This window comes from Rattus norvegicus, chromosome 1 (genome assembly GCF_021556685.1).
Source record: "Rattus norvegicus strain SHRSP/BbbUtx chromosome 1, alternate assembly SHRSP_T2T, whole genome shotgun sequence".
Taxonomy (NCBI): Eukaryota; Metazoa; Chordata; class Mammalia; order Rodentia; family Muridae; genus Rattus; species Rattus norvegicus.
In genome coordinates this window covers 174,899,766-174,915,365 of record NC_141534.1, presented here as the reverse complement: position 1 = coordinate 174,915,365, position 15,600 = coordinate 174,899,766, and the positions used below count along the sequence as shown (strand labels likewise).

The window sequence follows — 15,600 nt, the reverse complement described above, 5'->3', positions numbered from 1 at the left end:
ATTAAATGGACTCATAATGACATACTTCTAAAACCATATATCAGTATTTTTCTCAAATACCTACATCAGAGTAGCTCTTCTTCACTGTAAATGGGAATCAACTCAGTAATCTCTAACCAGAAATGTGCAGGCAATCAGAGACTTTGGAGCAATCAATATTAAATGGGACATTTTCATCAACCTTCACCCCTTAAGGTTCATATATGTATGTGGAAGATAAAGTGAAAAGTTGGTAAGAACCAGAGGTAAAGGATGACTTCAAGTAAACAGTGACTTTCAGTCACAAGAGAACTGATGTTATATGAAATTACAGAGAGCATGGCATCACATATAAGATCTATATATTTTGGAAGTAGACAAGGTCCCAAGCATTGAAATGGGAACATGGACACAGGCCCCAACCCCTAAGCAAGGAGCTATATAAAATTTATATGATCTGGCAAAGGGAAAATCTGTTTCTACCGAAGAAGTCCCACAACACATCACTGAGTATATTTACCACCATTCAAAGCAAGCCCCACTCATAGGAGCAGTTAGCCAACATACACACACACACACACACACACACACACACACACACACACACACACACAAACCCTCAATGATATTTGTGCATTTTCTTCATTTTACTTTAAACCATTTTTTGTCTTATTTTCCTATTAGTGGTTTGTTTAGAGTGTGTGTGTTTGTGTGTGTGTGTGTGTGTGTGTGTGTGTGTGTGTGTGTTTCAATTTCTTGTTTATAATTTTGTTTTTGAATCTTGGGTTTTTAAGAGAGAAATAATGATAGAATGAAAGTAGATGGGTTGTGAGTTAGAGAAGTTCTGGGACAAACCGGGAGAAGGGAAACCATGATAAAAATATAACATAAGAAATTTTCAATAAGAAGAAGGCTCAGTATAAGGAAGCATATGTTATATTCTAATGAAAGTGGGGGAAAAGATTAAGAACCTCACAAAGGTTAGAATAGGAAACTTCCAAGAAAAATAAGAACAAGCATGTGGAAGAGACAGTGGGAGTTTTGTGAGAGACAGAATAGCGAGTCTGCTGTAAAACTGTCTCACAGTAATATCGGAAGCCATACTCATGTGGTTTCGCCAACATGATTGAGCAAACATAACTGAAGAAGGATAATACCAAGAGATGTCCTAAAATAGATAAAGGATAACTGATGAGGTTGCAATTCTAAATAAAGAAACATAGTCAACTAGAAAAAACTGAGAGCGAAGGAAATGGTCTTCCCCAGGGAAGAGCACACCAATTTGTAGACTAATTCCGAATTGTCAGTCCTAAAATGTACATACAAGTATACATACATTATATAGACTGAGCAGGCAGTTTTTATAATTGAGCATATAGAAAACATTTATTTATATGTATATACATCTATATGTATATTATCAACAAGTAATAAAAATGAAGCAATAAATTGGAAATAGAGCAAGTGATGTTATATGGGAAGAATTGGAAGGACAGAAGGGAAGGAGAAATTATGCAATTTTATTGTAATATTAAAATAAAAGAAATGATTCTAAAAACACAATTGATGGAGCTAAAAGAAATGAACCAATCAGAACATAGCTTCAGCAGTTAGATAACCACAACAGGATAGAAAGAGCAGGAATTTCTTTACCAGGTAAGTCAGGCAGCCCTGGTGAAAAGAACCAATGGTTCCATCAGCAAGACAAGACCATGGCCCTTAGAGATCTCTAAACTAGTTGCTAATTTTTGAACACTGTTTTCTTTGGCAAATGAGTTGCCAATAGAGATAGATCTCATTTGTCATTCTGTATGGCTCATAAAAACAGTGGCCAGGAACCATCTTGTCATTCAACCTGTAAAAGTACAAACAAAATAAATTAACAAACCAATATAGCATGAAAACAGAAATGATGTCACCAAGGAAGATTAAAAGAACTAATACAATGTAGAACATGACGGAATTAAGATTAACAAGAGAATTGAGCTGTCTCTTCAGGTCAACCATGCTTTCTGTTCTACACTATAGCATATAAGCTGACACCAACTGTCTCTTGTTTTAAGTATGAACTATGAAATGCTTGTTTTTACCTGGAAATCTTCTATATCACTTTCTACTCATTATTTTCTAATTAACAATAATATTTATATTCTTGCATATAAAAATGTGAGTACGTAAAATAACTGTTACTCAACTAAATGCTTCCTCTCTACCTATACTCACCAAAGTACCCAACAGAGTATGGTGCATCAACCACCAGTAAAAAAGTAAAGCAAAACTTATGCACATTAAATAAAAGAAGCCAATATAGTTCATTTTAATGATCAGTTCAATATTTTCTAACAAATATCAACTTGCAGGAATATTTACCTAAGATAGTTTGTGACCCTGAACCTCCCATAATTACTGAGTGAAAGTGTACCAATGCTCACACAAATTGAAAAACAAGAGATTGAGATTTATTGAGTTCTTGAAAACTAATTGTGCATTAAATGAATTGCTCAGTACTCACTGGGAAAGTGGTAATGATCCCTGATGCTTTCAATTCACATTGGAATCCAGAGCTTCTGTAGGGATTTATCCTCAGTGACAAACTATGACAGTACAAAACAGCTTTGCCACTATAAGATCATGGGAACTTTGAACTTCTTAATTTGAGATGAATTCTTATTTCTAGAGGTAAGATTTTTGACTTTGTTGGTACATGGAGATATTTTTGCCTTGACATGTAGTGTATTTACAAACCATGGTGTTGAAACATGTCAGATGGAATCTTGCAGTTGGATAACAGAAGGGAGAAAAACAAATTATCATATACTCACCTTATATGTCATCAGTAAATTCTTCAGAATGATCAGGAATAGAACTAAGTTTTCAAAGATTCCTTATTTATCCATCCATAAAGACCTTCATAGCTATACACATGTAGCACTAGCCAACAGGCTAGTAAGTCTACTAGCTTTGGAATGCTTTGGTGGCTTACTATCTGGGGATATCCTATGCAGAAACCTGCTTTGCTTATGGACTGAATGTGCCAGCCTCACAGGCATCACTGTAGACAAATGAGGATGTAAGTGTAAAATGTAAGGGATGACAGTCAATCTGCCTCTTGATGGGTGAGTCTTGGTAAATCATTGAATGTCTTAGGTTGAGTTTTGAGTAGTGCCCTCTGTTGAAAATCATGTGAATTCATTCCATCATAGGCTAGCTAGAAAACACTAGACACTTAAGTAAAGAGCTGCAGTGTCAAAAATAATAATAATTAATAATGTGTTAAATATTTATATTTTACATGTTGTTAAAATTGATAATCCAAATAACTTTAAAGAACAATGATCTATTAAAAAGAATTAGAAATGGCCAATGAGTTTGCAATACTAAGCTCAATTTGTAAATTTAATGTGATATTTGTTCAGTTTTATAGAGTTTGAGATCAACATCAACAGCAAAGTAACTTTCGATGTACTAAACATGTGAAAGCTGAAATGTTATCTTCTGTCTTTCCCTGATTTCTGTATGTTTTAAACAGCATTGCTACTGTTTACTTATACTGTATTTACTAAGAGCAATAAATTGAGTTTAACCTACCTGGTGCTCATATCTAATACTCTCTTTAAAATGTATTAATTTTACTTAGTATATATGAGCGCTGCCTGCTAAACATACATGTACCATGTGAATGCCTAAAAGAGGGCCTTGGATCCCAAGAGTTGTAAAAACAAACTTGTGAAAAAAACACATGGATGCTGAAAATCGAACAAAGTTCCTCTACAAGTAGAGTCAGTGCACATATCCTGAAAGCAATCTGAATTTCAGAATATATTTCTTCATATATACATGTGACACACACACACCCATATATATATACACATATATATATTAGATGTGTATATGTATATATGTATATAAATACATGTATATACATGTATATATGTATAAAAATACCTGTATATACATGTATATAAATACCTATATATACATGTATATAAATATACACACACATATATATATATATGTATATATATAGCTTGTGACTGTGTGTGTAGGTTTGTGTTCAAAGCCTGCCTAATCTACATAGTGAGAAAGCCAGAATTACACAGGAAAACCATATCTTGAAAAGAAACAACAACAACAAAAATCAACTAACTGATATTTCATGAAAAAAATATACATTTTAATAAACACAAGTTTATTTTAATGTGCTGGGGATTTCATAAGCATTCAATAAATTAAGCAATAACTTAAGTCTTTATTATATAATTCTATTTCATATTTTATTTCTTTGTTATAATAAATATATTAATATTTTGAAAGTTCTCATATAATTTCATATTCATTCATTTATTTTTTGCCTGAAGAAAATGATGCAGGTAAACACATAGGTACGAGTCTCAAAGGAGAGCATCCAGGAGTTACTTCCCATTTCCTACCTTGTGAGTTCCAGGAATCAAATTCTAGATGTCAGAGGTCAGACTTGGTAGAAAGGATGCAAACTGATCCTACCAGAATGGAGCATGACTTTAAATATTTAACTTTAATAACAACTAAGTATATTTTATTATAAAATTGTAAATAAAACTTTTTATTTGTATCATATTTCTAGCCTTTTCTGATTACTTTCAAGAACTTTTTGCACAGAAATGTATAAACAATGAAAACCTTGAGTATAGCATCCATTGTTACTACAATTTTTGGATAATATATTTATTTGTTCTCCAAGTATATATTATATGAAATGATGTGACCTATGTATAACCCCCCCTGTAACATTTTCATCACAGCCTCAATCTAGCAGCAGCTGCACAGTCCATGGCTTTCCTGATGGATGGGAACCACACTGCAGTGACAGAGTTCATTTTATTGGGATTAACAGATGACCCAGTACTTAAAGTCATCCTCTTCATCATCATCCTGTGCATCTACCTGGTGACTGTGTCTGGGAACCTCAGCACCATCCTTCTCATCAGAGTCTCTCCCCAGCTCCATCACCCCATGTACTATTTTCTCAGGCACCTGGCATCAGTTGACATAGGCTACTCATCTTCTGTCACACCCAACATGCTTGTCAACTTCCTAGTAAAGGAAAATACTATCTCCTACCTTGGATGTGCTATACAATTTGACTCCACTGCTATCTTTGGGATGGTTGAATGCTTCCTTCTGGCTGCTATGGCTTACGATCGCTTTGTAGCAATCTGCAACCCACTGCTTTATTCCATCAAAATGTCCACAGAAGTCTGTATCCAGTTGGTTGTAGCATCTTATATAGTGAGTTTGATTACTGCTTCCTTTGCCACAGTTTCTATTTTTTCCTTGCTCTTCTGTGGGCCAAACAGAATCAATCACTTTTTCTGTGATTTTGCTCCTTTGGTTGAACTCTCCTGCTCTGATGTCAGTGTCCCTGTAGTTGTTACCTCATTTTCTGCAGGATTAGTTACCATGATCACAGTGTTTGTAATAGCCATCTCCTATACCTACATTTTCATCACCATCCTGAAGATGCATTCCACCAAGGGTCGACAAAAGGCATTTTCCACCTGCACCTCCCACCTCACGGCAGTCACTCTATTCTATGGAACCCTTACATTCATCTATGTGATGCCCAACTCTAGATACTCCACAGACCAGAACAAGGTGGTATCTGTGTTCTACCTGGTGGTGGTCCCCATGTTGAACCCCCTCATCTACAGCCTCAGAAATAATGAGATTAAGGGTGCTCTGAGGAGACAGCTTGGTAAGAAAATGTTTTCTCAGAGTAATGTATTGTTTTGTAAAATTTAATATAATAATGGCAATTACCCAAGACGAATGGGACTATCCTCTGAGATTTAGTTATTCACCTTCTTAATACTCTACTTGTCCTTATCTCCTTTTACTCCCAGTATACATAGCTATTATATTCTATTACATTTCTCTTTTGCATACTTTGATGTGACTTTGAAAACTTTATATAATGTATTTTGACATTACATACAAATGTATGTTCAGCCCTTCTCTCAACTCTTCTCAGTATAACTCCCTCTCCTACACATCTGATTATTCCTTTTTATCAAATCCATCTTATACTAACTGTAGATACTAAGGTATTTAGGCTTCCACAGAAGCACAGTTGGTACAACAGGGGCCAAAACATCTGAATTTCCTTCTCTTAGATCAGTTGCCAAAAGCTCCTCAGCTACCAATGAACTTCATGCCCACGGATACCCTCCATGCTGGAATTTTGTCTAGTTTGAGCTTGTGCATGCTAGTATAGCTACCATGAGGTCATATTTTCACTCATTGTTTTGTGTTCTAAAAACCTTATTTATCTATAGTTATCCACAAACTCTGGCTCTTAAAATCTTTGCATCCCCTCTCCAAATTAATCCAGATCTTGAAAAGTAAGAGGCGTGATATAGATATTCCATATAGTGCTGAACTCCAATTCTCTGCACATTGGCAAGTAATGTTAATCACTATGTACTACAAAAAGAAGCTGTGATGATGAGGGTTGAAAAGTGTACTAATGTATTATATGATGATTCATCATAGCAAATTGGTTTTACACTATGTCCATTGAGGGGAATAATGGTAGCGGGTTCTTCCCTAGGGCCTATGAATTGTCTAGCACAGGTTTTTGCCTGGATAATTGTGTTAAGGTATGATTTTAACCCTGTGGAGTTAGACTTAGAACCAGCAGGGAAGTTGTTGTTTATTCCCATGATATCTATGCCACTATAGCACTAATAAACATGTCTGTCCTGGATGGCTGTCCTATATTATACTTGAAGTCTTCACAAGATAAATTATATATACAACATATAATTGAAAACATGGTTGCTTTAGGTTATACCTATTTTAAATTTTTAATCTTTCTACTTAGTTTAGAATAGAATCCAGGTAGTCATATTTTCTTAATCCCTTCTAAGTTTCATGCTCTAATACCACTTTTCTCATGGAATTTCATTGCTAGCCTACACAAGTTAATACTACCCATTCATACAATAGCTACGTTTACTAATCATATCAGCTCTATTTGTTCTGCCCTACAACATTCGATGTTTTATAAGGTTGATTCATCTCTAATGTATTCTCCACTGAAGTATTAATCCCATGTGAATTGTTTCATTCATTGGCTGATCTTTAGTATCTACTTGGTTCAACAATGCAATAAATACTCAATCAAAACACCTAGATGGAAAGATTGGCTCAATGCTTACCCTGTATGTATCTGTAAAATAATTGCAAAGCTCTAACATAATATTCCAGAAAGAATTTCTTGTCATGACAGAGGACATTGCTGGTGTTTGATGGCTTTTCACTGCCCTCTTCTTAAGCTATCCTCAAACATGTAAAGAGTGTGAGATTTTAATCTTCATTGATAAATTAATTAATGTTCCTTACTAGTCATTAACTTATTATTTCTTAGGTATCCAAGCTCAGCTAATACCTAATGAAAAATATTGAAAATATGTGAACACTTTGACATTAGAGCTACAGATTCAGGTTTTATGGGGGGACGCTAACTTTATGTTAAGTAATTTGGGGTTAACATAACTAAAGTTTTAAGTTCTCATGTAGGGAAATCCACCTTAAAATTGTACCCAGTATTCTGAGATATTTGTCAAGTTCTAAAGACTTTAAGTAAGCTGTCAGGAAATGTAGGCATATTTCTACCAATATGAGTGTTGTTAATGTAAAGAGGCAGAGGCTTACTAGAAAAAGTATATGCCACCATGCTTGGTAATCAGACTTTGACCCCAGGGACCTACATAGTGGAAAGAAAGTACTTACTCAAACAAGTTGTACTCTTACACACACACACACACACACACACACACACACAATGAAACATAAAAAAAACATATAGAAGTGAGCCAGACAGACTAGACATATACAACAGGAGGATATAGGGTAGAATTAAGAGGAGATCTGTTGGAGTAGAAAGGTGGCTTAACATTAAGAGCACATATGACTCTTGCAGAAGATCTGAGTTACCAGAACACACACTGCTCTCACAACCATGTTCAAGTTTAGGGAATTTAGCAAACTTTACTGCCTTCTAAAGTGACCCGGCATGCATATGTTGCCTATCCTTAAATGCAAAACACTCATACACATAAAAAGGAAAAAGAACCAAATCATTTTAAATGAAAAATAGGATATTAGAGAGAGGTAGTCTATGGAAGCTTTAGAAATCTCTCTGCTCATAACATTTATTCCTATGTTAGCCACAGTAGAAATGGCCATAGTGTTAGTAACAGATTTTACTGATACTTATATTAGCCTTTATTTCCTACTTTACCTGCAAACCTCAACAGAAGAGTGGTGTGTATCTCAGCATTTGGGCCATGGGAGTCATAGCAACTCTCCCTCTCTTATCCACATCTAAGAGCCACAAAGCTCTGATTCCTAATATTTTTCAGTTCGTAGTTTCCTCATTTTCTACTTCTCTATGTAACTGGCTTACATGGTTTCTGTGTCCTGAAGACCAAGAGTTCACTTCCTAGTAAGTCTCCTGAATGATAGGTGTTAAAATTATTTAAACATTCCACTTGATACCATATGTCATCACTTCCATTCTCAGCCAATACTCCTTATATATTTTTCATTAGTGAATAGATATCACAGAATGGCTTTCGTTTTGACAATCTCACGCATGCACACATATATTGAGAAAATGTTTATATTTTTTCTACCTTTGCTAACTAATGTCACCCCCTTATTAATACTTCATAAATGTCATGCTTCACACATCTTGTTCTTCCAGTCTGCTATTTGCATTCTCTATTTTCTGAAAGGTGATATTCTACAATCCTGATTGAGAAAAAGTGAAACCTTCTTGAGCCTACTTCTCTTTGTTACACTTAAACTTTAGTACCAGAATAAGTGTCAGGCATGGTCTTGGTGGGGACAGAATGACATAGTTCCTTCCACTGGGACAAGGTCAGTGAAAGTGAACATCCAGGAGTCTTGACGGAGAAGGGATAAGGCTCATTTGTATAATAATCTACATATTTTCATATCCCTCCAAGGAATGACCCTCTGCTAATGTTAATTACTCCATGATAATCAGAAGCAGCATGAGTCCAGAAGGAGAAGGTGTGCCTAATGTCTTAGCAAAATGGTAAATGCTGGGACTTTCAGGACAGTCCTAAAGGCTGTGGAAAAAGAACTTTAAAAACATGAGATTGAAAATATATAATTTCTCAAGTATGCCAAAAATATAAGGGTGCCATATGTATTTATAAGGACCTTTACTAATCCAAAGGAATAGAGGCAGCTACATTATAAGCCAGCTTGTCAGAAAGATACAAAGGCGGACAGATACAAAGACAGACAAATTCTAGAGATCCAGATCACCCTGTAATATAGGGAATCTAGGCCAAGTTTTGGTAAAAATAATAATTTCAGTACAGGGTCCCACCTACCTATCTTATCCTTTGTGCTTTACAGAGGCAGTCAAAACCCTGAATTCTTTTATAATGTTTAAAGGAAATGTGTGCCTGTTGTCTCCTATGAATCAAAGGACTGGATTATGCAGTGCTGATTCGTAGGATAATCAAAAGAAAACCCAGAATAAATAACTGTATTAACATGTAAATAAAAAGCTGAGTTTTTGGTCTGCATAAGATGAGGTAGTAGAGGACACCACCGGACCCTGAAGGAAACAGACCGGATAAACAGTTCTCTGCACCCAAATCCCGTGGGAGGGAGAGCTAAACCTTCAGAGAGGCAGACAGGCCTGGGAAACCAGAAGAGACTGCTCCCTGCACACACATCTCGGACGCCAGAGGAAAAAGCCAAAGACCATCTGGAACCCTGGTGCACTGAAGCTCCCGGAAGGGGCGGCACAGGTCTTCCTGGTTGCTGCCGCTGCAGAGAGCCCCTGGGCAGCACCCCACGAGCGAACTTGAGCCTCGGGACCACAGGTAAGACCAAATTTTCTGCTGCAAGAAAGCTGCCTGGTGAGCTTGGGACACACGGAAGCAGAATTTCTCTAGAACCGGGCACGTTCTGTGTTTACCGGAAGTCCCACACCCGCGGTTCCCGGCCCGCAGCAGCTCTCTGCTCCCAGACCCGGTGAGAGAGAGACCCAACCGCCTGGTCAGGTGGGCACTCCTGAGGCTGCAGAGCGGAAGAGACCACCAACACTGCTCACCCCTGCCCACATCCCTGGCCCAAGAGGAAACTGTATAAGGCCTCTGGGCTCCCGTGGGGGAGGGCCCAGGAGCGGCAGGACCCCTGCCGGAGACACCGCCGGACCCTGAAGGAAACAGACCGGATAAACAGTTCTCTGCACCCAAATCCCGTGGGAGGGAGAGCTAAACCTTCAGAGAGGCAGACAGGCCTGGGAAACCAGAAGAGACTGCTCCCTGCACACACATCTCGGACGCCAGAGGAAAAAGCCAAAGACCATCTGGAACCCTGGTGCACTGAAGCTCCCGGAAGGGGCGGCACAGGTCTTCCTGGTTGCTGCCGCTGCAGAGAGCCCCTGGACAGCACCCCACGAGCAAACCTGAGCCTCGGGACCACAGGTAAGACCAAATTTTCTGCTGCAAGAAAGCTGCCTGGTGGACTCAAGACACAGGCCCACAGGAACAGCTGAAGACCTGTAGAGAGGAAAAACTACACGCCCGAAAGCAGAACACTCTGTCCCCATAACTGACTGAAAGAGAGGAAAACAGGTCTACAGCACTCCTGACACACAGGCTTATAGGACAGTCTAGCCACTGTCAGAAATAGCAGAACAAAGTAACACTAGAGATAATCTGATGGCGAGAGGCAAGCGCAGGAACCCAAGCAACAGAAACCAAGACTACATGCCATCATCGGAGCCCAATTCTCCCACCAAAACAAACATGGAATATCCAAACACACCAGAAAAGCAAGATCTAGTTTCAAAATCATATTTGATCATGATGCTGGAGGACTTCAGGAAAGACCTGAACACACTTAGGGAAGCACAGGAAAACATTAATAAACAAGTAAAAGCCTACAGAGAGGAATCGCAAAAATCCCTGAAAGAATTCCAGGAAAACACAATCAAACAGTTGAAGGAATTAAAAATGGAAATAGAAGCAATCAAGAAAGAACACATGGAAACAACCCTGGATATAGAAAACCAAAAGAAGAGACAAGGAGCTGTAGATACAAGCTTCACCAACAGAATACAAGAGATGGAAGAGAGAATCTCAGGAGCAGAAGATTCCATAGAAATCATTGACTCAACTGTCAAAGATAATGTAAAGCGGAAAAAGCTACTGGCCCAAAACATACAGGAAATCCAGGACTCAATGAGAAGATCAAACCTAAGGATAATAGGTATAGAAGAGAGTGAAGACTCCCAGCTCAAAGGACCAGTAAATATCTTCAACAAAATCATAGAAGAAAACTTCCCTAACCTAAAAAAAGAGATACCCATAGACATACAGGAAGCCTACAGAACTCCAAATAGATTGGACCAGAAAAGAAACACCTCCCGTCACATAATTGTCAAAACACCAAACGCACAAAATAAAGAAAGAATATTAAAAGCAGTAAGGGAAAAAGGTCAAGTAACATATAAAGGGAGACCTATCAGAATCACACCAGACTTCTCGCCAGAAACTATGAAGGCCAGAAGATCCTGGACTGATGTTATACAGACCCTAAGAGAACACAAATGCCAGCCCAGATTACTGTATCCAGGAAAACTCTCAATTAACATTGATGGAGAAACCAAGATATTCCATGACAAAACCAAATTTACACAATATCTTTCTACAAATCCAGCACTACAAAGGATAATAAATGGTAAAGCCCAACATAAGGAGGCAAGCTATACCCTAGAAGAAGCAAGAAACTAATCGTCTTGGCAACAAAACAAAGAGAATGAAAGCACACAAACATAACCTCACATCAAATATGAATATAACGGGAAGCAATAATCACTATTCCTTAATATCTCTCAATATCAATGGCCTCAACTCCCCAATAAAAAGACATAGATTAACAAACTGGATACGCAACGAGGACCCTGCATTCTGCTGCCTACAGGAAACACACCTCAGAGACAAAGACAGACACTACCTCAGAGTGAAAGGCTGGAAAACAACTTTCCAAGCAAATGGTCAGAAGAAGCAAGCTGGAGTAGCCATTCTAATATCAAATAAAATCAATTTCCAACTAAAAGTCATCAAAAAAGATAAGGAAGGACACTTCATATTCATCAAAGGAAAAATCCACCAAGATGAACTCTCAATCCTAAATATCTATGCCCCAAATACAAGGGCACCTACATATGTAAAAGAAACCTTACTAAAGCTCAAAACACACATTGCACCTCACACAAAAATAGTGGGAGATTTCAACACCCCACTCTCATCAATGGACAGATCATGGAAACAGAAATTAAACAGTGATGTAGACAGACTAAGAGAAGTCATGAGCCAATTGGACTTAACGGATATTTATAGAACATTCTATCCTAAAGCAAAAGGATATACCTTCTTCTCAGCTCCTCATGGTACTTTCTCCAAAATTGACCATATAATTGGTCAAAAAACGGGCCTCAACAGGTACAGAAAGATAGAAATAATCCCATGCGTGCTATCGGACCACCACGGCCTAAAACTGGTCTTCAATAACAATAAGGGAAGAATGCCCACATATACGTGGAAATTGAACAATGCTCTACTCAATGATAACCTGGTCAAGGAAGAAATAAAGAAAGAAATTAAAAACTTTTTAGAATTTAATGAAAATGAAGATACAACATACTCAAACTTATGGGACACAATGAAAGCTGTGCTAAGAGGAAAACTCATAGCGCTGAGTGCCTGCAGAAAGAAACAGGAAAGAGCATATGTCAGCAGCTTGACAGCACACCTAAAAGCTCTAGAACAAAAAGAAGCAAATACACCCAGGAGGAGTAGAAGGCAGGAAATAATCAAACTCAGAGCTGAAATCAACCAAGTAGAAACAAAAAGGACCATAGAAAGAATCAACAGAACCAAAAGTTGGTTCTTTGAGAAAATCAACAAGATAGATAAACCCTTAGCCAGACTAACGAGAGGACACAGAGAGTGTGTCCAAATTAACAAAATCAGAAATGAAAAGGGAGACATAACTACAGATTCGGAGGAAATTCAAAAAATCATCAGATCTTACTATAAAAACCTATATTCAACAAAATTTGAAAATCTTCAGGAAATGGACAATTTCCTAGACAGATACCAGGTATCGAAGTTAAATCAGGAACAGATAAACCAGTTAAACAACCCCATAACTCCTAAGGAAATAGAAGCAGTCATTAAAGGTCTCCCAACCAAAAAGAGCCCAGGTCCAGACGGGTTTAGTGCAGAATTCTATCAAACCTTCATAGAAGACCTCATACCAATATTATCCAAACTATTCCACAAAATTGAAACAGATGGAGCCCTACCGAATTCCTTCTATGAAGCCACAATTACTCTTATACCTAAACCACACAAAGACACAACAAAGAAAGAGAACTTCAGACCAATTTCCCTTATGAATATCGACGCAAAAATACTCAATAAAATTCTGGCAAACCGAATTCAAGAGCACATCAAAACAATCATCCACCATGATCAAGTAGGCTTCATCCCAGGCATGCAGGGATGGTTTAATATACGGAAAACCATCAACGTGATCCATTATATAAACAAACTGAAAGAACAGAACCACATGATCATTTCATTAGATGATGAGAAAGCATTTGACAAAATTCAACACCCCTTCATGATAAAAGTCCTGGAAAGAATAGGAATTCAAGGCCCATACCTAAACATAGTAAAAGCCATATACAGCAAACCAGTTGCTAACATTAAACTAAATGGAGAGAAACTTGAAGCAATCCCACTAAAATCAGGGACTAGACAAGGCTGCCCACTCTCTCCCTATTTATTCAATATAGTTCTTGAAGTTCTAGCCAGAGCAATCAGACAACAAAAGGAGATCAAAGGGATACAGATCGGAAAAGAAGAGGTCAAAATATCACTATTTGCAGATGACATGATAGTATATTTAAGTGATCCCAAAAGTTCCACCAGAGAACTACTAAAGCTGATAAACAACTTCAGCAAAGTGGCTGGGTATAAAATTAACTCAAATAAATCAGTTGCCTTCCTCTATACAAAAGAGAAACAAGCCGAGAAAGAAATTAGGGAAACGACACCCTTCATAATAGACCCAAATAATATAAAGTACCTCGGTGTGACTTTAACCAAGCAAGTAAATATCTGTACAATAAGAACTTCAAGACACTGAGGAAAGAAATTGAAGAAGACCTCAGAAGATGGAAAGATCTCCCATGCTCATGGATTGGCAGGATTAATATGGTAAAAATGGCCATTTTACCAAAAGCAATCTACAGATTCAATGCAATCCCCATCAAAATACCAATCCAATTCTTCAAAGAGTTAGACAGAACAATTTGCAAATTCATCTGGAATAACAAAAAACCCAGGATAGCTAAAGCTATCCTCAACAATAAAAGGACTTCAGGGGGAATCACTATCCCTGAACTCAAGCAGTATTACAGAGCAATAGTGATAAAAACTGCATGGTATTGGTACAGAGACAGACAGATAGACCAATGGAATAGAATTGAAGACCCAGAAATGAACCCACACACCTATGGTCACTTGATTTTTGACAAAGGAGCCAAAACCATCCAATGGAAAAAAGATAGTATTTTCAGCAAATGGTGCTGGTTCAACTGGAGGGCAACATGTAGAAGAATGCAGATCGATCCATCCTTATCACCCTGTACAAAGCTTAAGTCCAAGTGGATCAAGGACCTCCACATCAAACCAGACACACTCAAACTAATAGAAGAAAAACTAGGGAAGCATCTGGAACACATGGGCACTGGAAAAAATTTCCTGAACAAAACACCAATGGCTTATGCTCTAAGATCAAGAATCGACAAATGGGATCTCATAAAACTGCAAAGCTTCTGTAAGGCAAAGGACACTGTGGTTAGGACAAAACGGCAACCAACAGATTGGGAAAAGATCTTTACCAATCCTACAACAGATAGAGGCCTTATTTCCAAAATATACAAAGAACCCAAGAAGTTAGATCGCAGGGAAACAAATAACCCTATTAAAAAATGGGGTTCAGAGCTAAACAAAGAATTCACAGCTGAGGAATGCCGAATGGCTGAGAAACACCTAAAGAAATGTTCAACATCTTTAGTCATAAGGGAAATGCAAATCAAAACAACCCTGAGATTTCACCTCACACCAGTGCGATTGGCTAAGATCAAAAACTCAGGTGACAGCAGATGCTGGCGAGGATGTGGAGAAAGAGGAACACTCCTCCATTGTTGGTGGGATTGCAGACTGGTAAAACCATTCTGGAAATCAGTCTGGAGGTTCCTCAGAAAATTGGACATTGAACTGCCTGATGATCCAGCTATACCTCTCTTGGGCATATACCCAAAAGATGCCCCAACATATAAAAGAGACACGTGCTCCACTATGTTCATCGCAGCCTTATTTATAATAGCCAGAAGCTGGAAAGAACCCAGATGCCCTTCAACAGAGGAATGGATACAGAAAATGTGGTACATCTACACAATGGAATATTACTCAGCTATCAAAAACAACGAGTTTATGAAATTCGTAGGCA

At 37.8% G+C, this 15,600-nt stretch overlaps 1 protein-coding gene across 1 annotated transcript; it reads left to right on the top strand.

The window, feature by feature from the left end:
• The first annotated feature begins 4,788 nt into the window (after positions 1–4,788).
• Positions 4,789–5,760, top strand: Or5p58 (olfactory receptor family 5 subfamily P member 58). Its single transcript, NM_001402451.1, is given in 1 exon segment — positions 4,789–5,760. A coding segment is annotated over 1 exon segment (972 nt).
• The last annotated feature ends 9,840 nt before the right edge of the window (positions 5,761–15,600 follow it).